This window comes from Bubalus kerabau, chromosome 10, assembly GCF_029407905.1.
Source record: "Bubalus kerabau isolate K-KA32 ecotype Philippines breed swamp buffalo chromosome 10, PCC_UOA_SB_1v2, whole genome shotgun sequence".
In the NCBI taxonomy this organism is placed as follows: Eukaryota; Metazoa; Chordata; class Mammalia; order Artiodactyla; family Bovidae; genus Bubalus; species Bubalus kerabau.
Window position 1 is genome coordinate 50,239,936 of NC_073633.1, and position 25,184 is coordinate 50,265,119.

At 54.1% G+C, this 25,184-nt stretch overlaps 1 protein-coding gene across 5 annotated transcripts in view; it reads left to right on the plus strand.

Moving 5' to 3' along the window:
* Window positions 1-25,184, plus strand: part of RBPMS2 (RNA binding protein, mRNA processing factor 2) — a 38,199-nt gene that overhangs the window by 7,498 nt on the left and 5,517 nt on the right. For 2 of the 5 annotated variants that reach the window (XM_055537657.1, XM_055537658.1), the window contains exons 2-8: window positions 8,905-8,982; window positions 9,552-9,590; window positions 10,315-10,377; window positions 10,691-10,841; window positions 11,320-11,468; window positions 18,100-18,169; window positions 18,425-19,596. In XM_055537657.1, the coding sequence (XP_055393632.1) occupies window positions 8,905-8,982; window positions 9,552-9,590; window positions 10,315-10,377; window positions 10,691-10,841; window positions 11,320-11,468; window positions 18,100-18,162 (543 nt within the window). In that variant the 3' untranslated portion in view covers window positions 18,163-18,169; window positions 18,425-19,596. Of the gene's footprint in view, window positions 1-8,904; window positions 8,983-9,551; window positions 9,591-10,314; window positions 10,378-10,690; window positions 10,842-11,319; window positions 11,469-13,524; window positions 13,918-17,900; window positions 17,985-18,099; window positions 18,170-18,424; window positions 19,597-25,184 lie in introns of those variants that run through there. The other 3 variants (XM_055537654.1, XM_055537656.1, XM_055537655.1) reach the window with 3 other exon arrangements.

The window sequence follows — 25,184 nt, forward strand, 5'->3', positions numbered from 1 at the left end:
ATTGTCAGAGGAAGGCACAGCACTGTGGAACAGCTCCCAAACCTGGACCCCACCAGGTCGGACTGTGGTGACTTTGGAGGTGTCCCAGGTGGGGCCTGCTGGAGGGAAGCCGGGCAATGTCCTAGCTGGGAGCTGAGCAGCCCAGAGCTCCTTGGAGGACACGGGAGGCCCTGGGGTTCTGGGAGCGTGTGTGTTTGTATCTGTTTGCTCTGCTGTCTGGCTGTATCTGCTTGCTCTTTTCCCTGTGTCCTTGTTCAGCCCTTATAAGTCCTGGGTCTGCGGGCCATGTCACCACATTCCATCCACCTCTCGTCAAGTGGCCCCACTGAGAGGGACTTATTTCCCCTGGGAGGGGTAAGAGTGACCTACCAGTGCCAAGGCTAAGCACAGGACCCAGGCAGAACCAAGCCCCACCCCACCCCCTACACATGTATACAGAAGAAAAGGCCCAGGCCCCTGAGATCCCTGCAGGGGTACGGTGCCTGCTCTGAGGTTTCCATCTGGCAGCTGCAATATTGCCCCAGCAGAGAGACCCCTCTGAAACCCCCAGGGCCTGGCTTCCAGCATCCTGCTTTCTCACCCTCACAACCTCTGTCCCCTTCTTTCCTGCTTTCCTTGCCGTCTTGTGGGCAAAAAGGAAGGCGTAGGAGCTTTGAGCCCATGGAGGACAGTGCCCGAGCATCACTCAGAGACTCCATCACATTCTCCCCCTTGCCTGGTTTCTTAGAAGGTCAGAGCGTGAAGGGCCCTGCGTCTAGCCCACCCTTCCTCTCTATTGCTGAGGCAGTGCTGAAGGTCTTGAAGCCACTTGCCTGGCCGCAGGGCTGGGACTTCAATCAGGCTCTTTGATAGTTGGCTTGAGGCACTTTTTCTTTTGTTTCGGTGTCAGCTCTGTTGGCAGAGCAGGAAGCTGAGCCTGAGTCCTGTGTCTTGGTTCTCAATGGTTCTTTTCCCCTTGGAGAAGGCAGAGCTGACCTGGGCGTGATGATGGGCAGTGGACTTTGCAGCAGGAAAACCGCAAGCTTTATGTAATGCGGTCTGAAGCTCATAAACTCCCGTGATCTGGCTGGCAGGGGCGGTAGTGAGACACCGGAATGAGGTGTCCTGGGCTTCTGTTTGTTCTCGGGTCTTCTGAGGCTGTGAGGGGCCCTGCTCTACTCCTAGCCCCTTCCCACTGTACACGGCTGCTTCCGCTCAGCTGCCGAGAGCTGGCAGTCTGTCAGTCTTGCCTTTGACTTCCCTATATAATTCACTGTTCAAGACTAACCATGGGTCCTCCAGTGGAACCCCCGTGCTCCCCCAGTCATCCCTCTGCCCTCTTAGCTCAGACGCTGAAGGTCATTTGTTCTGGACACCTAAGGCTGACCCCCAATGGGGTCTGAGTGGGTTGGTGGTGTGAGATCAACGTCTGCCAAAGAGCCTTGACTTGTTAGCTGGGCACCCGGGGACACTGGGGTACTTCTGACGCGCTCAGTAACTTGGAGCAACTCCCTGAACCTCAGCTAAAAATAAGGTTTCTTCCAGCTCAGATATTCTGCATTTGGGTTGCTGGAGAGGGCTGGGAGTTGGGGAAGGATGTGGGAGGGGCTTTTGAGAGGCTTGTTTTTCCCCTGTTTGGATTTCCCTCCTCCCCCACCCACTTCTGTAAGTGGTGTTTTCCATCCAGATGACACCAGGAGGGCTCCCTGTGCTAAGCAGCAAGCAGGCAGGGTTCAAAGCTAGCAAGATGTTTTGATGGAGTGGACAGTTGAAACAGTTCCTTTTCCGGACTGGATTCTAACTATCAGAGTTGCTAAAGGATTGCTACAAGGAATCAGTTTTCAAAGAACATCTTTTATCTCTTTGGTGTGATGTTTCTATTGCCCAGAGTCAAGTTTCGTAGCCTTGTGAGGCAGAGATTTGCCTAGAAGGCACGAGTTCATGAGGTCTCTTCAGTGAGTAGTGTTCCTGGTGGACCACTGGGATTTATTGGGTGGGGGAAGGATGGGGGTGGCCCTAGTATTTTCTACCTCAGCATCCTTTGTGGACTAAGATCTGGACCCCAAACGGGGTCCCCGGAGCCCAGGGTGCTGTCTTGGACAATATAAGGCTGGGGTTTAGAAGGAGGCTGTGTTGTCTTTTGGAGTTGAAGGATAAGGGGGTTTAATATCCAAGGATGAACGACTGTTTTGACAGCAATGTTTACCCCTTTCATCTCTTGTAAAAGCCGGTGGGGATTTCCCTGGTGGTCCAGGGGTTAAGAATCTGCCTTCCAAAGCAGGGGATACGAGTTTGATCCCTGGTCAGGGAACTAAAATCCCACAAGCTGTGGGGCAACTAAGCCTGCAGACCGAAACTAGAGAGGAACCCACATGCTACAGCTGAGACCCAACGAAAGAAACTGGTGCATACAGAGCCCATCCTCTCAGCCACAGCATCCTGCTGCTGCCCTTACCTGGGAAGTTGAGTGTTTATGCTGTGAGTGAAGGTGGAGCAGCCAGGCCCCAGCCTGGGCTGACTGCGTGTGGGCTCCCCCCCACTAGGGAGGGAGTACTTTGGGGAGTAGCCTTGCGGACCCCACACCCCCATCCTATCCCACATGGGGGCTTTCCTCTGGTTTTCCTCCTGCAAGGCCCCTGCATGCGGTCTGGGCCCTGTATGTGCCTTAAAATAAGTCTGATATGGCTCCCTGGTAGTCCAGGGGATAAGAATCCACCTGCCAAGGCAGGGGACGCAGGTTTGATCCCTGGTCCAGGAAGATTACACATGCCACAGAGCACCTGAGTCATGTACCACAACCACTGCGGCCTGTGCGCCCTGGAGCTGGTGCTCCACAACGGAAGCCACCACCGGGGAAGCCTGTGCACTGCGACTAGAGAGTAGACACCACTTGCTGCAACTAGAGAAAGCCCATGCATGGTAACAGAGACCCAGCACAGTCTAAACAAAGAAAAAAAAGGCTGAGGGGGAATTCCCTGGTGGTCAAATGGTTAAGAATCCACCTTGGAATATAGAGGATGTGGGTTCAATCCCTGGCTGGGGGACTAAGATCCCACAGGCTTCAGAGGATCTAAGCCTGCATGTCACAGCTATTGAGCCTGGGCACTCTGGAGGCCACCCACCACAACTGGAGAGTCTGTGCCCCCCACAAAAAAATCCTGCATGAGGAAATGAAGATCCTGCACGCCGCAAACTAAGACCCAGTGCAGCCAAGATAAGGATAAATATTTTTTTAAAAAAAAGTAAGGCTGAGGGTGGAGGCCACCACTTCCTGTGCCTTCCTCCGCCCCTCCCCAGAGCATGGGAGGAGGGAGGAGCAGGCCAGAGGTCGTTGGGAGCTCCATGCACCCGAGGTCTGGCTCTAGCTGGAGGAAAAGGGCCCAGGACCACAGTGAAGACCGAGCCGAGCCCAGGAAGTCTGCCCACCAGCGATAACCTGTGGGCTGGACTCCCTGGCTCCCGGCAGCCTGAGGGCAAGATAGGCAGTAGGGCTTGCTTGAGTGAGCAGCCTCAGGAGCCCCCGTGCCATGCTGGCTGGGGACACCGTTGTGCCGAAGGGCAGCCTGTTGCTTTAGACAGGCCTGGTGCTGGCTGGGGCCTCCAGTGAGTCTGCTGCTGACCATCATGAAAGCCGTACACTGTGTCTGTGATGGTCCTGTGTGGGGACACCTCTCTGGCCAAATTCCTTGTCTGGGTTGAATTTTATGCTTCCAGCAGGTTCCTCAACATGTGTGTTCTTTCACTGGCCTCTAAAGATTCCTCATCTTTTCTTTTTTTGGCTGAGCCATGAAGGTTGTGGGATCTTTAGTTCCTTACCAGGGTTCTAATCCTGGCCCACAGCCGTAAAGGCACCAAGTTGTAACCACTAGGCTACCAGGGGATTGCAAAGGATTTCCTATCTTTTCTCTACCCCTTCCCAGACACTACCTTCTCCACCCTGTTCCAAACTTGCCTTCTAACTGTGCCAAGGATGAGGCTGTGGTCCAGCATGATCTGCTGGTACTTGCCATGAAAGTGACCATTTCAACAGGACCATGGTTGCTTTCCATGTTTCGTGGCAAGAGAGGTATTCTCTTGGCTTGTGTGAATGCTTTTGGAGAGGGTGAGTGTATGGAAGGAGAAGGGCCCAGGTAAACAAGACTGGTGCCTTCCAGCAGCCTGGGATTGTGTGAGCAACCCCTTACACTTCCTCCAATTACCCTAAAACATTTTTGTGTTGAAAGTGTTGGTCACTTAGTCGTGTCAGACTCTTTGTGACCCCATGGACTGTGGCCCACCAGACTGCTCTGTTCATGGGATTCTCCAGGCAGGAATACTGGAGTGGGTTGACTCGCTCTCCTCCAGGGGATCTTCCCAATTGAACCCAGGCCTCCCGCATTGCAGGCGGATTCTTGCACCATCTGAGCCACCTGGAAAGCCTTGTGGAATAGGCCATGGGTTCTTTGGTTAATCTGTCCATCTTGTATCAATGGCAGTTGGTCCCTGACTCCTTGTCTGTGCTTGACTCTTTGCTGAGTGTTGTGTCCTATTGTTGTGAGGCTGGTGCTAGTGATTGGCATGGAGCAGTGGTCACCAGCGCTGGCCTGAGACGCAGGACTGTTGACCAGACCTTACAGAAGTAACCGCATGCGTCTGTCCCTGCGAAACCTAAGGATCCTGACTGTGTCATTAGATTGCCTTGTCAGCTTCCTGTTCTGAGCCTCAGTTTCTTCATCTATAAAATGAGGTTGAACTAGCTGATCTCCACGGTGCCTCCCACCTGGGACATGAGCTCCCTGGGGAAGAGGAGCACTAAAGAATCCGGCGACTGCCTAAGGTCGTCTCCTGTACATTCCTAGCCCCAGTCTGATCTGGGCCTGAGCCAGCCTCACTGTTGTTGAGTTGCTAAGTCGTTTCCTTCTCTTTTGCAACTCTATGGACTGTAGCTTGCCAGGCTCCTCTGTCCATGGGATTCTCCAGGCAAGAATATTGGAGTGGGTTGCCATTTCCTTCTCCAGGGGATCTTCTGGACCTAGGCATTGTACCCACGTCTCCGGCATTGGTAGGTGGATTCTTTATCACTGAGCCACCAGGGAAGCCCCCCAGCCTCCTTAGGCTTATAACTAAATGGCCTGCGGTACCTGATAGGTGAGGTTTTTGTGCAGGTAAATGCTGAGATTACAGGAGCCCTAAGTGAACATGGATGTTGTTCAGCCTCTCCTGTATGCTGGGCATAGAGTAAAGTGTGCTCGTCATCATGGAAGGTAGATGATATCTGTGTTGCACAGATAAGGAAACTGAGATTCAGAGAGATGGAGCAGGTTCACCAAGCCAAGCATAAAGCTGGGATGCAAACCCTGGTCTCACTAACTAAAGCCTTTCCCATTTACGGCAGCAGTCTGCTATGCTCGGCCACGTTTGTCTGTGGCTCTGAGTCCCTTCTTTGGAGGGACCGAGGGGTGTAGAGATGAGGGAGGTCTCCGGTGTTGAACCTGGCTCTAGACATCTTGGAGGATAGGAAAGTTTTGAGACTTGTCTCCTGCCTATGGGTTTTGGAATCCAGGTGAGTGCAGACTGGTAGGACCAGTAAAAGACCCAGGGGGTCTTTAAGAGCCTTCATAAGACTTGAAGGAAAATGGAGTGAGGAAATAGAGGGACCTGAAGGGTGGATGCCCTTTAGTTAAGGAATGAGGAAGGGGTGGGCTGTGGGGCAGCGTGAGCAGCTGCCGAGCAGTGGGTCTATGTGGGTCTTTGTTGGGACCTGGGGTCAGTGGGCTGGGGCAGGACCTGATGCAGTTGAAGCAGCACAGCGGGTAGGTGGGCTCTGGAAACTCTGTTGTCTCAACATGTGACTGGCTAGCCTGCTAAGCTCATGCTTCTTGTCACTGAAACTTTACCGTCATCCTAAACAGGCACCCAGGGAAGGGCCTGGCTACTGAAAGGATGCATGGCAGCACCTGACCCATCCTTGGGGCTAACGAGGCTGCCCAGCCATGGCTCCCTCTTCCCCACAGCCAGATGAAAGGCACGGATGGCTGAATCGGGGTTTCCTGGCTCTTACCCAGCTCTGCTCCAAGCTTTCATGAGCCCTTTCTGGGGCCTCAGTTTCCATGTCTGCAAAAGGGGACAGACAGAGGGCACGTTATTTGCTGGGGTGTCCAGGGTCAAGTAAGAACCAAGGAGAGCATTCAGGTTAGCCTCCCAGCGAAGGGTCTGTGAACTGGCAGATGGGGGCCCACCACATAACCCATAGAGGCTTCGACCTGGGCTTGCTTCCTAAGGGATGATGGCCCAGGATAGGATGGGACCTGTGTTGTAGCCTCTAGAACCTAAAAGATGAGAAGCAGAAGAAAAGAGTCGTGTAGCCCAGAGAAGGATGGAAACCAGGGTCTGAGCTGGGAACGAGGGAAAGATCCCCCGTACTCACTCCCATCTGCTTCCTCAAGCAGGAAACTTTGTGCTGAGAACTTTCTATTTTAGGGGGCCTCTGGGGAAATCTGGCCAGAAAGGAGCCATTGGAAGAAGGATTTAAAATTAGCCGGGGTGAGATGGGTGGCCCCTGGGGAGAACTGAGGCAGAGGTTTCTGCTGCGAGGCAGTTCTGGTTCTGTGTCTTTGACCCAAAGTACGTCCCATCATCCTGAGAGGAGGGAACAGGGCCCTGACGGGCTTGTGCACTGTCCATTCTCTGGGGTGTAGGCTGGGCTTTCCAGCGTGGCACCCCAAAACAAGCATCGTCTCTACCAGCCTGGGTGGGCAGTTGGGAGGGAGACCTGGGTTTTGAGTCCTTCTGCCTTTAAAAAAACAAGCTGCATGACCTGAGAGAGACACTTCTGTTTGGGGGTTTACATGTGAATGAGAGGCCTTTCATCACAGGGCAGAGGGGTGTCGGGACAGCTACCCTCTGGAGTCCAGGAGCTTGATCGGACCCTCCTGGAGCCTGGGCTGTCTGGTCTCTCCCAGATGTTTCTGGAACAGGGCGGTGCTCAGGAGCTGTGTGTGCAGGGACACAGCGGCCAAGGGCTGTGAGACATAGGGAAGCCTCACCCCCAACCCAGAAGCAGAAGTGTGTGTGGCGAGGGAAAGCATCACTGAAGGGGACGGGGTGTCCTAACTAGCAGGGGATTCTGCTCAGTTTGCTTCTTGGCAGAAACTCATGTGAGAGAAGAAGCTGTCCTTCACCTGTTCCATGAGCCAGTCCTGTGGGGGTGGGGGTGGGGCCACTGGTTCTGAGCAGTGGTGGGGCTGGTTTCCTTTGCCATTCCTGACTCTGTTGTTGACATGTGTGTCATTGGAGAGAGAGAATGTGTGTGTTGGGTGTAACTTTGCCTGACTGCCCTGGGCTCCTGGTTTACGCCATTGTCTCCAGAAAGGCTATTGCCTGGGTTCATCTCGCAGGCCATCATCAGAGCACGGAAGTTCTTTGGTGCCTCTGGAGGGGGATGTGGTACACTAAAAGGCTTTCAAGAATAAACCACGTGACGGGTAGGTTGAGGCATGTGAAAGTGTTAGTTGTTCAGCTGTGTTTTACTCTTTGCAACCCCATGGACTGTAGCCCGACTGGCTTCTCTGTCCATGGGATTTCCCAGGCAAGAATACTGGAGTGGGTTGCCATTTCCTTCTCCAGAGGATCTTCCTGACCCAGGGATCAAACTTGGGTCTCCTGCATTGCAGGCGGATTCTTTACCATCTGAGCCATCAGGCATGTGAACTTGTTCTTAGTTGTCAGTGATGAGTTGAAGACTTACTTTTGGCTTAGTGGTATGAGATGCAACTTGGAACATGAGTTGAGGGAATTCCCTGGCTGTTCAACGGTTAGAACTCTGAGATTTCACTACTGAGGGCAAGGGTTCGATCCCTGCTCAGGGAACTAAGGTCCTGAAAGCTATGCAGCCAAAAACAAAACAGGAGTCAAGTGTATTGGGAAGCTCTGCTCTTTCAGATTTTCCATTACTCAGGAAAGCACAGTTTCAAGATGTTTTTAATGAATCTACACTCTGGAAGATCTCCCTCCCTTGTAATAATAATTGGCTGATCTGGTCTTGCTGGCTGCATTGAACCAGCAGAGGTGAATTAAGAAAGTTTTCCCACCAGTCCTCTCCTGGACTTCACCCACCATTCAGGAGGTCAGGTTTGCCAAACCTGAGTCACGAGATGGGCACCTGGTGTCGAGACCCAGCTTCACCTACAGCTTGTAACTTTGTTGAAGGCAAGGCTTGAAACTTACACCATCCTCTGCCTCACTAGAAGCTGGCAAGATCCTACTCATTCTTCAAAGCCCAGCATCATTGTTCCATCTCTGACTCCTTCCCTAAGTTCCTTATTCAGTAAACATTTAGTACCAGCACCCAACAGAGAGCTGGGCAGAGAAGCAAGAACACAACACATGCCCGGCCACTGAAGAGCCTACATCTGGCTTAGAAAGCAGGAAGAGATGGATATGAAAGTGCTGGGCCCTCTGATGAAATCACTCCAGGGCATAGAGTTTACTTCTTTGCCTCCCTATCAAACCAGACAGAGCCTCTCTCCCCCAGGGTTCCATGGCATCTTCTGAAAAATATGTATGATTCTACCTTTGCTTTTCTTGGAGGTCAGAGACTATAGCTTTCTTCAAGCTTCGGAGGGGTCCTTGGTCTGTGCTCTTGTTAAACAGGGCTGTCCTTGGGGCTGTTTGGCAGTGGACAGTCTGCACAAAGGTGCTCGGCTCGTGCTTGTTGTGACGCCTGCAGGATGAAACCAGAGAGAGGGGAGGGTCCAGAAAGGGTTCTGAAAGGTTAAGTGCTGTCAAACTCTGGGTGCTCATTTGCCCCAACCTCTAAAGGAGTCTCAGGAAATCCTGAATTCTTCCTTCAACCCTGGAAGGATTCCAGTTCGTTTCCTGAAGTAGGAGGCGTCATCTTTGTTTCTCCTGTAAGCCTGGTCCTCACCACCGTGGTCTCTTCCCCAGGTCCGGACACTGTTCGTCAGTGGGCTGCCTGTGGATATTAAACCCAGAGAACTCTACCTGCTCTTCAGGCCGTTCAAAGTGAGTCTGGACCCAGCCACCCATGGGCAGAGCCTCGGATGGAGGAGAAGCATCAGGAATGAGTCCAGACCCGAGCTGGGCAGCAGAACTATTAGAAATCGTGACCGCAGACCTGGCTCTCTGCCCCGGTTCGGCTGACTCACATGTGGCTTTTTGTCAATTGCTGAGCCCCTCTGAGCCTCTGTTTTCTCATCTGTAAAGTGGAGACCGTAGAACCTCAGTAGACTTTGCCATATAAGGAATCTTTGAGATTCAGCATGGCATTTTCCATTTGCGGATAAGAAAACTTAAAAAGGGGAGGTTTGAGCTTCCAGATGACAGGCTAATGGAGCAAAGGGGAATTCCTGCACGAAAGGATGAATGCTGCCGTGTGATGCCCATCCCATGTGCTAGGCCATGTGATGTGGGACTCGAGGGCTGAGGGCGCTCAGTTGGGGGGTGGAGATCTGGGTGGGTCTCCTTTGAGGGGGAGAAGAGAGTGAGCTGGGGAAAGGTGGGGCTGCAGGGTGGCTGGGGTAGCACAACAGAGGCATCTGACCTTCCCTGTTATTGATCACCTCTCTCTGCAGGGGTATGAAGGGTCCCTGATCAAGCTCACGTCAAGACAGGTAATTTCTCTCCAAGATTTTTCTTCTTCCAAGCCCCGACCAACTGCTGAGCTTGGACCTAAGCTGGTCATGAAGCATCTAGCAGCTGAGACCTGTCCCCTGTCATCCTGGTCCTGTCCTGGGCTGATGAAAAAGTAGCCTCCTTTGTAAAAGGATGAAAAAGTAGACAGGTTCCCTCTCCTTACCGGTCAGCTCCTGGTCCCCACTCTCTGGCCCTTGAGAAACTATAGTGGGGCTGGAGGCTGAGGACCATGGAGGCGGTGGCTGTGCCCTGGCTCCTAGTGCCAGGAGTTCTGGGGTCCAGAGTCTTTAGGGGCCGTTTGTGGTCTGGACTGAACTTTGGCAGAATGAAGTTGGAGAAGTTTTGAACCTGTTGCCCCTTGATTGAACCTGGATCCTTCCCATGCCCTTGATACATCAGTGTTCCCTTCCTTGCTGGACAAAACACTAGCACTTAATTACCTGCGTGCATTAAACAACTACAGCAAAAGAGTGGGTGATGTTTCATGCAGTGGGATAGCGCTCTATTGGCATCATTTCCCAGAAAGTGGTACCTGGGTGGGAGGGTTTTGGTGCCCAAGAACCTTTCACTGTTCTTCCTGTTGAACATCAGGAGGATATGGACAAGAATTTTATATATATATATATATATATGTTTTGTATGCTTAAGGGGGAGATGGAGTCTTGGGAGCGATGCAAGGGTGTTCTCTCTTTTTCCTACTAGCCTGTTGGTTTTGTGATCTTTGACAGCCGGGCAGGAGCAGAAGCAGCCAAGAACGCATTGAACGTGAGTAGACGGAGAACAGGCCTTTCTCCAACCCGCAGACTTCTAGACAGTGGGGTTTCTGTTGTGTCTTCTGCAAACCTTCCTCCACTCCACACCTAAGGAAAGGGCCTGCAGACGTACCTTCCCCAGCCATCCTGGGGCAGAATCTCTGGCTTTACCATCTGTGCCAAATGCCACTCCTTCCAAGGCCCAACCAGCGTGTCCTCTGTCTTGGCCTCTGTGTGGCTGAGTCTTTCAGGATAGATCATGAGGTGTGCAGTGGACAGTCCGGGTCCCACAGAGTAAAGCCTCTCCCTTCCTCCTCTTCTCACAGGGTATTCGCTTTGATCCTGAGAACCCGCAGACCCTGAGGCTAGAGTTTGCCAAAGCCAACACCAAGATGGCCAAGAACAAGCTAATGGCTACACCAAATCCCACCAATGCTCACCCCACCCTTGGAGCACACTTCATTGCACGGGACCCCTGTGAGTGGCACTCAGCGGCCATCTGCTGCTTTCTGCCTGGCAGAGCTGGGGGCCCTTGTGGATGAAGCTGCATGCAGAAGGCACCCCTGCGGGAGTGGATGCTCGCCCCTTTTTCCAGGAGCTTCTTGCACCCACCATTACTCATGCCCATGGGTCCCAGGCTTCCTTCTACCCCCACAGCCTTTGCTGCACCTTAGCTTGAGCTCCTGAGCTATTGGTTCTGCCCAGCTTCCTTGCAGCCCGCGCTGATCCTCTTGGTTGAGACGAGCCCATCCGAGGGCTTCTTGAAGCAGACAGGATGCTTGCCAAGCCTGGCCAAGTTACTATAGTTTCTTTCCTAAAGTCTTGGGGTCCTTTGGGGGAGCTGAGAAGGGACCTCATGTTCAATGATAGCATTGGGTCCCCTTCTCTGCTCGGAATGGGGTGGTGCGAGGGGGAGCCAGCATTCTGATGATGGGGGATCTTGTCTCCGCTGCAGATGACCTGATGGGGGCCGCTCTGATCCCCGCATCCCCAGAGGCCTGGGCCCCCTACCCTCTGTACACTACAGAGCTCACCCCAGCCATCTCACATACTGCGTTCACCTACCCAGCCACCACCGCTGCCGCCGCCGCCCTGCATGCTCAGGTAAGCCTGGATAGGACAAGCAGGATGGGGGAGAAGGAAGGCTCTGAGCTGGCCAGGCTCCATTCCCACCTGGCCATGGACCGCCCAGCTCCTCAGAGCTGGCACAGCACTGCTTCTTGCTTGACAGTACCTTTGGGGTTTGGGATGTGACAGGGGGAGGAGAGGATAAGCTGTGAGGCCACGTTCAGGCTACGCTGCTAACATGGAGTGTGTGAGAGCCGCCGTAGGTCCACTAGACGCCTGTGGGCAGGCTGTGCCCATTGTGCCTGTGGTGAGGAGTGTGGTGACTGGGCCCAGACCGCTTACCTCTGCCTCCTCCTGTCTTCATGAACTCCAGAAGGCTCTGAAAGATTTGTCTGGATTTTTTTGTTTTTTCTTACTCATCTGGAAAAATAAGAATAGTATTATCTGCCTCAGGTTGCTGTGAGAATTAAGTGTTAAGACATGTGAGGGGCTAGAATTGCACCTGGAACCTCCGAGGTGCCCTTCGGTTGTTTGCTCTTGTGTTCACTGAGCCTGGAAACTCTCTAGGCTGGGCAGAAGACGCAGCCAGCGCTTCTGGGGGTGGGGGGTACAGCTGGGCTGGGAGGGCTCTATGTTTGCCCAGTGCCATGCTGGCTACCACCCCAGGTGGTCAGCTCTCAGCCATGCCTAGGTGCCACAGTGACAGGGCACCACCAGGCAGCACAGGAGGGCTGGGGTGAGTGGCGAGCACACCTGGGCCTCTCATCAGCGAAGTGAGCTAGCTGAGGCTCGGGAAGAGCAGCTTGGCTATTGAGAGGTGGGGAACACAGGTCACTTGACCAGGGCAGTGGAAGGAGACAGAGCAGTTCAGGATATGAGAAGCCAGGACGAAGGGTTTGCAGAAACTGGAAGCTGAAATGGGAGGATTTGGGGGTCTGCTCACGGGAAGGCCAAGTGTGTGTCCCATCCCAGGCCTTTGAAGGATTCACCCAGCCCCAAGGTGGAGGGCTCAGATTCTCTGGATGCTACCCTTCAAAGAGTCCCCTGGCCACGGCTGCTTGGGTTGAATGAGAGCAGACACGTGGCTGCACTTGGCAGTCTCCCCAGCTGTGTACCACAGACACTGGAAAATTGATCTAGGCAGGGAGGTGGCAAGGCTCTTCCTCTCCTGGGCACTGTTTGGGGATTGACCGCAGACCAGCACTGTGGTGGGCACAGAGCCGTGAGTGAACACAGTCCTCTCTGACCTGGTGGAGTGCAGAAGGTAGATGGTGCGCCCCACCAAGCAGTGGGGTTGGGGGGCAGTTAACTGCAGGGGCCCCATGAGACCTCTGATCCCAGCTTTGCCACTAGTTGGCCACCTGATCTTCGGCAGGTGACTTCACCTCTGCGCCTCCATATGGTCCTCATCTGTAAAACGAGAGGGCAGGACCAGATTGGGTGGAGAGCTTCTGCCCCTATCTGCTATGAGATGCTAGGCCATGACCACATGAGGCAGAGTCTGGGAGCCAGGACAGTCAGGATGTCGGATTATTCAGGAGCGATGTGGCTGCCCTTTTCAGGGTGGTGCCCCAGCTGGATAGGAGTAGCGTGCTGCTCCCTGTTCCTAAGTTTCTGTACAGCAGGACTGTGTGCCCGCCTCCTGTCTGCCTTTCCAGCCTCCTCCCTCCCTCCCCATACCCTGTGGCCGCCTCCGTCTAAGCCCTGGCTCTCTTTCAACACCTGTGTGACCTTGTGCAATTTTCTTGACCTCTCTGTGTCTTCATTTCTTTGTGAAATGATGATAGCCTTAGCTCCTTTATAGGATGGTTGGTAGCCTATAAGCATAGAGGGAGTGCTGATGGTTATTATTTAACATTCCTGGTGGCTCAGGTGGTAAAGAATCTGCCTGCAAAGCAGGAGACCTTGGTTTGATCCCTGGGTCAGGAAGATCCCCTGGAGAAGGGAATGGCTACCCACTCTAGTATTCTTGCCTAGAGAATTCCGTGAAGAGAGGAACCTGGGGGGCCACAGTCCATGGGGTGACAAAGAGCTGGACATGACTGAGCAACTAAGCACACATTTAACATCAGTATTGTCTAATTCCCCCCAGGTCACCTCTGAGGCCAGAGGACTCTTTGTGCCTGAGCTCCTGTCACCTTGGCCTCCCTGGGAATGGGATGAAGCCCACCTCAAAGGATGGTGGCTTTTTTCAGGAGGAGCCTGACGATCAGTGATTGGATCAGGTGGTGACTAGTTCAGGCCCGCAACCTGAGTTCTCTGGACAGCCGTGTCCTGGACAGTAAAACACACTGTTAGGACCAAATGCAGTGAAAGGCCTGAAAGTGTTTTCTTCCTCCTTCCTCTCTCCCTCCCTCCCTTCCTGGCTGCACTGGGCCTACGTTCACTGCATTGGGTCTCCAGAGCCCATGGGCTGGCTCCATGGTTTGTGGCTTGCGGGCTTAGTTGCCCCACAGCATGTCAGATCTTAGTTCCCCAGTCAGGGATTGAACCCGTCTCCCCCTGCATAGGGAGGCAGATTCTTAACCACTGGACCACCAGGGAAGTCCCTAAAAGCATTTTCTAAGTAGTAGCACTTCCTCTTTAACTTCCAAGAGCCCCCTCTCTGCCCCCCGACAGTGCTGCCCCAGAGGTGGAGGTTGCAAATGCCTGCATGAAGGAAGTGGACACTAAGGAGGTTACTCTGAACTCAGAGGATCAGTAGCCTGCGTTTTTCTGTCCCTGGGGGTAAGGAGGTGACTTGGAGAGGCAGCAGCAGCCACTAGACAAAAGGGGATGAGCACTGGTCCTTCCATTCTGTACCCCAGCACGTACATCCTGACCTCATGCCCTTTGCCAGTAGCTCAGCCCGAGCGAAACTGAATGGGGTCCTCGTGTAGTTGTGAGGACAAGACCTGCAGAAAGAAAGGGGATGAGCTAGATGGTTCAGGCCTGAATCTGTATTGGCATGAATGAGGCTGTCTTGTTGGACCTTCTGATCGTCTTGATAGAAACATCTCCTTTCAGAGGGTATGGGTGGCAGGTGCACGCTAGCGTCGGGCACATGAAGATGTTGGCCTAGAAGCAGGGTTCTGCATGTCTCCATGCGTACCAGGGCCCTCCCAGCCTGGACCTCTTTTTCCATTTCAACCTGAGGATATGGATCTTTCACTGTGGCCCTTCTCCCGCCACCCCCCCTTACACTGGCCCAGCCACTTACCGATGACTTAGACAAACCCCCCTGCCTTTCTTTTCTTATCTGTATAATGGAGATGATAATAGCATCAACTTCAGAGGGCTTTTCTGAGGATTAAGTGAACTTAGTGCGTGGAAACCGCTACGAACAGCATCTGGCATGTGCCGAGTGCCTAAGCATTAAGCTGTTAGAGGTCTGCATTCATGATGAGAAATAGATAGGGCTTTTTCTCTTTTCCCTTTGCTGCTCCCCAGAATATCAGCACTTTTAGTCCTTAGACTTCGTAGGTGGTTGGACACAGGAGTATAAGTAAATCCATGGGTATGAACCTTTCACACAAATTACATATTTAATCATTTTAGAACTAAGGTGTCGGGGCATGCTTCCATGTCAGTAAGTCTAATCTACATTCTGGCTGTCCTGCCAGCGTATAAGTGTGTCTAGCTCCCTGTAGATGGCAGGTAACTGAGGCTGAGGCTGTTTACACTTTTTTTTTGCCCTGATAGGCTGTGCTGCCATGGATGCCCTTGTTCACACCTCTCTGGGCACCTGTCCTGCTTGTTTTCCTTATCATAAATTTCCTAAAACTATCACAAGGTCAAAATGTAGACTTGCCAGTCTGGGTTAAGACTGGGTACTGTTCAATTTGGCTGCACCACACGGCATGCGGGATCTTACGTCCCCAACCATGGATCGAACCCATGCCCCCTGCAGTGGGCGCTTGGAGTCTTAACCACTGGACCACCAGGGAAGTCCCCAAATTGGACTTTGTGGTGAGCGAGGCTCCTGTATCTGTTGGCTGTTCCTATTTCTTCTCATGTGGATTCATCCATTTGCCCACCTTTTTGTGTATCTTCTCCGTCAGTCCCAGGTTTGAGGGGGGACTGAGTGTGTACCCCCAATTCCTTTGTTTGGTTGCTGCTCTTCTTGGAGCTGTAGGCATTCTGGATGTCCATGGCCTGTCCCTGTGGGATGGCCACTTAGGCCTCCCAAGCCCGCCCTGTGAATTACTGGAGGCCCTGAGAGGGGACCGGCCGCTCGCTCCCTGCTGAGCTGGCTTGACCCCTGAGCCTGAGCTGGGGCCAGAAGGGACCGTGCTTCTTGAGGGACCTGGACCACCAGCCTCTCCCAGGCATCTGAGGAAAGTGGAAGCACAGTGCTTCAAGGACATTCTGTCCACTTCAGTGGCATGACCATCCCGAGCTCAGAAATGAGGGTTTTCCTCTACTTCCTCCCCAAGGAGGTGGCAGCTGTCTCAGGCTCTGCAGTGCGGGGTGCAGCACCTAGTGAAGAGGGCTGGGCCGGATGAGGCAGGCTTGCTGCAGGGGCCCCTTAGCAGCCGCTGGGGGAGGAGGCTGGGTTGGAGGCCTCCAGGGTCCCTCCCACTCTTATCTGACGCTCTCCCTGCTCCAGCCCTGCAGGGCACCCAGCCTGCCTTGCACTTCCTTGATGAGGGGCCGCTCCAGCCTGAGGCTGGGTGAAGGGCAGTGGTCTGGGCCCACTAGGGCTTCCCCGAGCTGGACTGGCTGCAGGCTCGTCCCGTGGCAGCGGTGCTGGTTTCCTCGTCGCCCCTCTCTTGGGGAATTAGCTCTGGTGTCCAGCTGGGCTTCCAGCTGGGAGGGCAGCCCGTAGCTCAGCAAAGGGGAGGAAAGGCTTCCTCCCACTCAGCTGTCAGCCAGGAAGGGAGGGAAGTGCTTCCAGATGTTTAAAAGACAGGAGAGAAAATAAGGTTGCCTCTGAGGCTGGATGCCTCCACGAGGCTCTTGACCCTGTCCATGTGATGCGGGTCCTAATCCTGATCCTGGCAGGTCGGGGTCGGCCGTGTGTCAACAACAGTGGTGCCCCATCCTGGGAGCCCAGAGTGTCCTCCGGCCTTGGACAGGTGGCCCGGGACCCAGATGTGCCAAGTGCCAAGTGACCTGGCATCTCAGAGGAAACAGCGCCGACTTCCTGCTGAGCACGGAGTGGTCCTGAGCTGTAGTGAACAGCACCTGGAGTTCTGAGGGGGCACAGGGGCAAGTTCTTAGCCGCCAGATAGCCTGGCGTCGCTTGATGTCTTTGCTTGCAGTGGCGGGGACTCCCGGCAGCCGAGCGGGTGCCGGGTCCGACTGCAGTTTCGCGAGGGTTGTCTCTGTGCCCAGCTGCCACTCGGTTGCCTCATCGAGGGCTCTCCTGAGCCCTCCCTCTCTTTCCTAAGAGAAGCCTGGCTCCCTTCTCTGAGCTCTCCGCCCCCCACCCCTGACTCGGGGCCCTGTCATGCCCTGCCCCCACCCTCCCAGGCAGCCAGGGGCAAACGTGCTGTCTGTGACTGGGGCAGGCAGCCTCCCCGCGATCTTGGCTTGGCCCCCATCACAGCTCACGATCCAGACTCCCGGCCCTTGGAAAAGGGACTGCGTGTCATTTCCTGGCCTGTCTCTGGGAATCCCACTTTGGGGCCACTGCTCTGTGGGGCCTTCTGGCAAGTCCAGGGTTGAGGTCGCTGCCAGGCCCCTCCTGGGAGGCTCAGCTGGTGGGTTTGGAGTCTTATAACGGAGGGGCATGGGCTTCCCTGGTGGCGCAGTGGTAAAGAACTCACCTGCTGGTGCAGGAGATGAGGGTTCAGTCCCTGGATGTGGAATATCCACTAGAGAAGGAAATGGCAACCCACTCCAGTATTCTTGCCTGGGAAATCCCATAAACAGAGGGTCCTGGTGGGCTGTAGTCCATGGGGTCACAAGAGTTGGACACAACTGAGCGGCTAAGCAACAATAATAATGTAGGGGACAGGAGGGGTGGGGGTGGGTGTGGAAGTGTGACTGTGGCTTCCTTGACTCCTACAAGGCCAGGACCAACATCTGGGAGGCCTACCCCTTGGAGGCCACATGGACTTGGGCTTCTAACGAGTTTTTGTATTCTGTCTTACCTCATCCTTGTGGACACCCTGTGACTTCGTTGTTGTTCAGTCACTCAGTGGCATCCGACTCTTCGCAACCGCATGGACTGCAACACGCCAGGCCTCCCTGTCCTCCACTGTTTCCCAGACTGTACTGAAGTTCAGTCACACCCTGTGACTGAATCATGTCTGTTCTGGAGCTGTGAGGACACTGAGGCTCAAAGAAGTTGAGAGAAAATGTGTTAGGTCCCTTCCTTGATGTTAGCAGTCCCACACTCTCCTTCCTGGTTAACGGGGATGGGCAGACTGGGGCCCACATGCCCACCACCCGCTGCCGGCTGCCAGGCCTCCTCCCACTTCTGCCGGCCTCAGTGGAGGAGCGTGAACACCTTTGTAACCGTCCTCTCCTTTGAACCTCCAGCCTGTAGAAGAGGCAGGTCAGAAGGCACTCTCCCATTTTGGGGATGAGGAAACTGACACCCGGCGGTGAGTAACTGGCCTGCCTCCGCCCTCAGAGATGGCACCAGGACTCAGACAGGGGCACGGAAGGCCGTTTCTCGGGCTCCCCCGTTGAGCGAAGGCACTGCTCAGCTAGCTCCTAACCTTGGCTTCTCTTACAGGTGCGCTGGTACCCTTCCTCTGATACCACCCAGCCAGGATGGAAATATCGGCAGTTCTGTTAGTTCTTCAGTAAGTGCGGGCTCTGAGACCAGGACAGAGAGCCTCCCAGAGCCCGGCCTCCTGCAGGGCCGTGGCTCCTGGGGCCTCGCTGGTGCTCACCCGACCTGAGCTTGCACCGGGGGCACTCTGGCTGGCTTTCCCCACTCCCCCAACCCTGCCACCCTCTACCCTCCACCTGGCAGCCTCCTTGCAAGGGGGCGGGCCTGGGTCCTGCTCCAATCTCCCACCTCTGCTCACAGCCCCCTCTCTCCCCCCTCCCTCCAGGTCTTGTCACCACAGCTCGAGGCCCCCACCCACGGGGGAGGAAGCCGCCCTTAGCGCCCCCCCCCCGCCCCCAGGTGGCCCTGCAGAGCTGCTGCTGCTGCCCTCCAAAGACTGTGAATTTTAAGCCTGACTCAGTGGACTGTTTTCCTTCCTCTCTTCCTCTTTAGCCCTGTCCTGCCCCACAGCCCCACTCCAAGGCCTCACGGCCGGATTCAGGGGTCTTCTCGCTGGGACCCCCAGGCCCAGCGGGGAGGCCTCCCTGGGAACTGAGCAAGGCCCGACCTCCAGTCCAAATCTGCTTCCGTAGCCCCACCTCCAGAGACACGAGGCGTTTAATTTTGCATGTTTTCTGGCATGAATTAAGACACTTAAACTTGTGTATATGTGAGTGTACAGTTTGTTCTCACATTGTGTCACCATGGCAACAAGGCCTGGCCACTAACAGCTCATCATTCCAGGTCCCTCTCCCCACACCCCTGCCCTGCACCCACCCGGCTTCAGTGAGGACCAAGCCCCGCAGCCAGTTCCGCCCGGCGGCTGGCATCCCACCACCACCACCACCACCACCACCCCACTCACTTCCAGGCTGAACAGGAAGGACCACCCAGCCAAGATAGAGCATTTTCCTGGTCATTTCAAATTAGGGTCCTCTGTTTCCTCCTCCTCAGATGGGCCAACAACCATTAAGAAAATCCTTTCTCTACCCGTTTCGCTTACCTCTCCCTGGTACACCCCACCCCTGCCATGGCTCCTCATTCTTTCCAAACTTTGAAACCAACCAAAAAAGTGAAAGTATTTTTGTACCCTGTGTAACAAAATATTTATGCAACATAAAGGATTTTTTCGTGTGTGTGTGCAATTAATTATTGAAGAGACCTTGTCCGCCTTGTCAGATAAGTTTAACGTTTTCGTTTGAGGCATGAAGAAGAAAAGGGTTTCCGTTCTCCAGCAGTGAGCCTTAGCGTCAGCCATTAGTTTAAGAAAAATGAAGGAAAAATTGTGCAATTTTTTGTTTCGTGAGCACATTAGTGCTTTGCCTTTGGCCGCGGCCGTGGCCGTCTTGCCGTTTTCAGACTTGGGAGACGAGGTGGCTGTTGTAATTGCTGATCCTGTGAGAATGTGAAACTGGATAATATATGAAACGCAAAATAAAAAGAAATCATCCAAAGTAACTGCTCTCCGACCTGTGCTTCCTTGGGTTGTAGACGGCCATCGCTGGGCGCAGCCAGAGGACAGGTGCTGGGGACTCAGGGGAGGAGGCAAGGCAGGCCTGGGCCTCGGTTCACACGGCCTTTCCCTCCTGCCCTCTTGTGTGTGAGTTGAGTCTGCCAAGGAAGTGACCCACCAGGGGTCATGCAGCAGGGGCCTATCAGCCCAGCCTGTGTTTAATTCATTCTTCGCTTTCTTGTCTGAGGATGGGGGCGGAGACTCCCTGCACCCAGTTTAAGCACCCAGATGGGACCTTCGTTGTTTCCAGTGGTGTCTTCGGGCTGGCCTAAGTCCATGGCCTTTTCAGCCCTTGCGTAGAGGACTGTGGTTTCATTTCAGAGGTTGGGCTCCTGCGGGAGTGTCCTTGGTGTGTGTCATGTCCCTGTGCTAGAGAAGCAGAGAACCGGGGAGTTGGGCCTGGAAGGGTTAAGCCCACCCACCCTGCAGGCTCCCAGCTGCAGCTCCATTCCTGAGCCGGGTTCTTGCTGGGTGTGGGTACAGAGGTCAGGGAAATGGTGAGGTGCTTAGACCCCGGGCTGCACTGGATCCTGTCAGGGTGCCAGCAGCCAACCCTGATCCTTCCCTTTTGCAGTTCGGGGCCTCAGTTTCCTCATCTGTGAAATGGTGGTTTGAAGTTCTTTCCTTCTGGAGGGTGGGAGCACTGATCTGATAGCTGTTTGTCCTTAACGTCTCCATCCCCTGCCCTCATCTCCTGACCCTTTCCTCCACCCCCGCACCCTTCCCAGCCTGACTGAAGGCTGAGCCTGGAAGGGGAGGGCAGGAGAGGAGGCCCCAGAGCCCCGCTCCTGCTGGGCTTCCTTCCAGCCTTGCTCAAGCGAAGCTGCAGTGGCTGTGGCTGGCCCTGGTCAGCTCCTCACCTGGTCACCAGGGTGCCCCTGGTGTCCCTCTCCACTCCTGCCTCACCTGCTCTCCTGAATCCCAGGCCTGCACTGAGCTGCCTGTATCTAAGGTGTCCTGCTGATGAGTCTGCCTGCTGTGAAAGGCTCTCGGGTGACATGTGCAGGCCTAGCTGGTACCTGCATGTGAAGGGAGGCTGCCCCCCAGGTGCTGTGAGGGATATGGATCCTGGCCAGGCCCTGGCCCTCTAAGAAGCTGGGTGCTGGGTGAGTGGGTTGTCTGGGCTCCGGAGGGAGGCTCTGGGAGGAGAGGGGGTTGGTGGCTGTGTTCACGCCAGCAAGAGGAGGGGGTTTGACGCTTCTCTTACCTGGACTCCTCTGCAGTGTTTGGACCGGCTCCGCACTTGCCAAGCAAGCAAGGCCTTCCCAGCCTGGCACCCCTCCTAGTGCTGGTTGGGGAAGCAGCACAGAGGCCCACAGCCCCCATCGGGGGCCAGACCGATGCCTGACCTACTTCAGCTGTGGCAGGAGCCACCGGGTCTTCCTGAGGTAGTGAATTATTTAGCTGGGGCACCTGGGCCTTTCTGAGAGGGGCTAAGAAAGCTGTTTCATAATTTAAAGGCCCCTGTTCCTGCGGCTTCCCTGGGGGGCCTCCTTCACGCTTTACTGAGCAGGGCCCTACTGAGCAGGGCCCGCGTCTGACAGGAGGGGGGAGGGAGGCCCTGAGGCCATCCCAGGAGGGGCTCTCCAGCTGGATGGGGGCCTTTTTCAGGGTGAGGCCTTTGCCGAGAGGCCTCAGTGGACAGTCACGTTTGGACCTAGCGTGGAGGTGTCAGGGCTTCCAGACAAGGACACAGTAAGCTGAGGTCAGCAGTGGCCAGGTCCTGACTCCTCATTTAGAAAGCACCTTCTTCCTTTCCAGCTCATCTAGTTACTTGAAATACTTCTTTCCTTTCTGGAAGGATTTTAGGCTTTGGAATAACCAGGCCTATTTTACTCAGAGGTCCCTTCCTATCAGCACTGAAATCTCCCCCATGGCGGAGGAGGCCGCCTTCATAAGCGCAATGCCTTCCATACTGCTTCACATGGACGAGGCTGGCGGCAAGTGGATGCTTGTTGAGGCCCTGGCCCGAAGCCAGCTCTGTACTTCCTGGGCTGGGGGCAAGGCTCGTCACCCCAGCTGGGTCATTGGGTGCTGCTACCTGGCCAGTGTTTTTAAGGATGTTGCTTCTCTTGGAGCCTTCACAGGTAAGCAGGTTCCCAAGCCCTGACACTGAGCTTCCAGGGGAGTCCGTGCAGGTAAATGTCGGGGAGCTCAGGCTCTGACCCTCATCCCTTCCCTCTGTTCCGCCCGTCACGCCTGCGTTGCCTCATTTGCAGAGGTCCGGAATCCAGGCTTTGTGATCTCCAGGAGCTCCCTGGCAAAACACAGATATCCCTGAGAAACAGGGCAAAGCTTTCAGGGCAGGATTTAGGGAGAGTGCCAGAAGGGGACCCTGGAAGCGAGCAAAGACTTTACCGCATAGTGTCAGGTGGAGAGAGCAAAAACCTCTCTACCTGGCTGCATCCTCTCCCACTTCTGTCCATCCACAGGGCCTCCACTGGGGTGGGCTGCCTCCGGGACAGCAGACCTTCCTCCCTGAAGTGCTCCCTCAGGAAAGAAGAGGGGCCATAGGAGCTGAGAGTGCACCCTTGTAAGGAAAGAGGCTGGGCAGTGCCCTGGCAGCATTCCCAGAGCTGACCAGAAAGGGGCCTGAGCTCCTGTTTGCCCTGGATCTCCTCGCTTGTCACACAGCCCACCCACACCCTCTGGGCAGCGTGGACAACATCCACGGGCCCCCTCACCCTCTAGCTTCTGGTTGGGCTCTCGAGTGAGTGAGCGGGAGCCCCAGCAGGGGTCTGAAGGAAGTCAGTGAGTGAGGTCAGGTGCCCTTGGGCCATTTTTGTCTTCTTGACCTTAGAGCAGACCATCAGAAGGGCTCTTCCCCATCAGAATCAGAATTCAGCATGGAGACTCTGATCCAGTCCCCTCTCCCATTTTACAGATGAGGAAATCGAAGCACAGAGAGGTGACGAAATTTGGTCTAAGGTCAGGAAGACGGTGGCCAAGGTGTCCTCCACCCATGTCTCCTGATTCCCAGTCCGTTGCCCCGCATGGCTGTTCTAGAACCGCACACATGCTCTCTAACCCCCGGGTAGAGGGGCAGCAGGTGCAGGATGGCCGTGGGCTTGGCGGCCTCCTCTGCAGTTTCAATCAGGATTAGAGCTCATGTCCCCTACCAGCTACACTCCGGCCTGACCTCTCCCTAGATTCCTGCGTGCTGCTCCCTGATCAGGGGACAAAAAGAGGGCCCCCAGTGACTAGCTTCAGTCTAGCCCATGCAGTCTCTCTGGCCTCTTAACCTGGAGGACAGAGTCATTGGGTCTGCAAGACCCATCTGGGCATGCAAGAACCAAGACTGTACCTCTGTGCGTGGTAGAGAAAATGCGACGCAACCCAGTAGGAGGAGTCTAAGAACTAAAGAATGGCTGTATAGTTCCGTGAGAGCCCATCTTTCCTCTCCAAATGTCTTATTTCTTTGCAAATCTGTGCCCTTCTCTCACAGGGCTGCTGTGGGAGTCCATGAAAGTGCAGGAACGGGCCTCTTCCAGGGGAGGTAGTCCATACATACTCACTGCAGTCATCTTCAAAGAACACAGGTTCCTCTTTCTTTCATCCTTAACCAGAAATGAAATTGAGTTGATGCTAATTTATACTCTCCTTGGTTCTTTTTCTAACGGTGTATTAAATCCTTGAAAGGTGTTTAACCCTTCCCCTGCTGGGAGGAGAGGTGGAGGAAGGAGAGGGCAGGGACCCAGGAGCCATGGAAACCATCTACAAGCGCCCAGAGCTAGCTGTTGGCACTTAGGCACTTTTGGATCTGACTTTAGCCTTTTGATCAAATCATGTAGGATTTCAGAGCTCTGACAACAGCAGCAGCAGCAGCAGAAAGTAATAGTAATACATTTATATACAACTTTATAGTTTACAAAACATGTTTGCATATGCTATATCTGGTGATTCTCAGAAGCCCTATGAGATAAGCAAGAAAGGCTGCTGCTGAGTCGCTTCAGTTGTGTCTGACTGTGCGACCCCATAGACGGCAGTCCACCAGGCTCCCCCGTCCCTGGGATTCTCCAGGCAAGAACACTGGAGTGGGTTGCCATTTCCTTCTCCAGTGCATGAAAGTGAAAAGTGAAAGTGAAGTCACTCAGTTGTGTCCGACTCTTCTCAACCCCATGGACTGCAGCCTACCAGGCTCCTCCGTCCATGGGATTTTCCAGGCAAGAGTACTGGAGTGGGCTGCCATTGCCTTCTCCGAAGCAAGAAAGGCACTATTACCTATTTTTTGCACTTATGGAAACCAAAGTTAAGAAGGTCCAACAGCAGGCAGAAGGCTCAAGACCCTGGTTTTCTGGTATTACCATCCACAGTTAAATGATTCTGGGGTTTCTGGGTCATAGGGATCCCATGAAGGCCAGCACTCCTGGGGCACTCTGGAGGGGCGTCATGGGGACCAGAGAAGCCCTACTTGAGCAGTTAGAAGGGCCAGCCATTCCCCAAGCCTCTCTAGTAACTTGGCTAAGAAATCAACCAACAAGAGAAAAACAAAGGCTACAACCATTAGGGTGTGTGGGAGGGAAAAAAGGTTGACTGGATAAGGGTGAGAAAAGCTCTTTTTTAATTAATATTTATGGGAGTGTGGTTGCTTTACAGTGTTGTGTTGCTTTAGTTTCTGCTATACAGCAAAGTGAATCAGATATATATATATATATATATATATATATATATATATATCTCCCCTCTTTTTTGGATTTCATTCCCATTTAGGTCACCACAGAGCATTGAGTAGAGTTTCCCATGCTCTATAGTTGGTTCTCAGTAGTTATGTTTTATACATGGTAGGGTGTGTCAATCCCAATCTCCCAGTTCATCCTCAGAAATCTCTTAAAGTGGACTTGTTTCCTAGTTTGGCCAGAGCAGGATTATTCATGTGTCAATATCAACCACCTGTGTCTGAGTATCTCATTAGGGTCTGTGAGTGACTGTATCCTCAGCGCTGCCTGAAGGAGTTCTTACTAATGATGAAGTGCTTGAGTTTGTTGTTTTCAAGAATGTAACCACATGAGGATAAGGGGACCAAAGTTCACAGGCTTAGCCACCACTCCTGTCTTTGGGACGTAGTCTAGGGAACAGCTATCTCCATTTCATGAATAGGAAGTTCAAGTTTGGAGAGGTGTTAAAGTCACATTTGGCAGTGAGTGCCAGGGCGAGGCACTGAACTCTGGGATTCTTGTCACCCCTGGGAAAGTATCACGCCTCCACCCATTCATCCTTCCCTTGGGCAAATACTGAGCATCTGCTCTCTGGAGCCTGTGTTTGGGGCTGAGGTGGAGGATAAGGTACAGTCACCGTTCTCAGGGTCCAGCCTGGGGTCTGAGGCCCTGAACTGTGGAGGAACTGAAATGAGGGGTAACCAGGAAGGGGGAGATTTAGGAGTCAGTGGTTTCAAATGGCTGGTGCCCTCTCCTGCCCCCACGCTGTCCCATTGCTTCCTCCCTGCATGAGTACAGACCCTCCTGCGAGCCTGCAGTGGTGTGGTTCTGTGCTTGGCTTCTCAGAACAGCTACATGGGAGACTTAAGAGGTAGGCA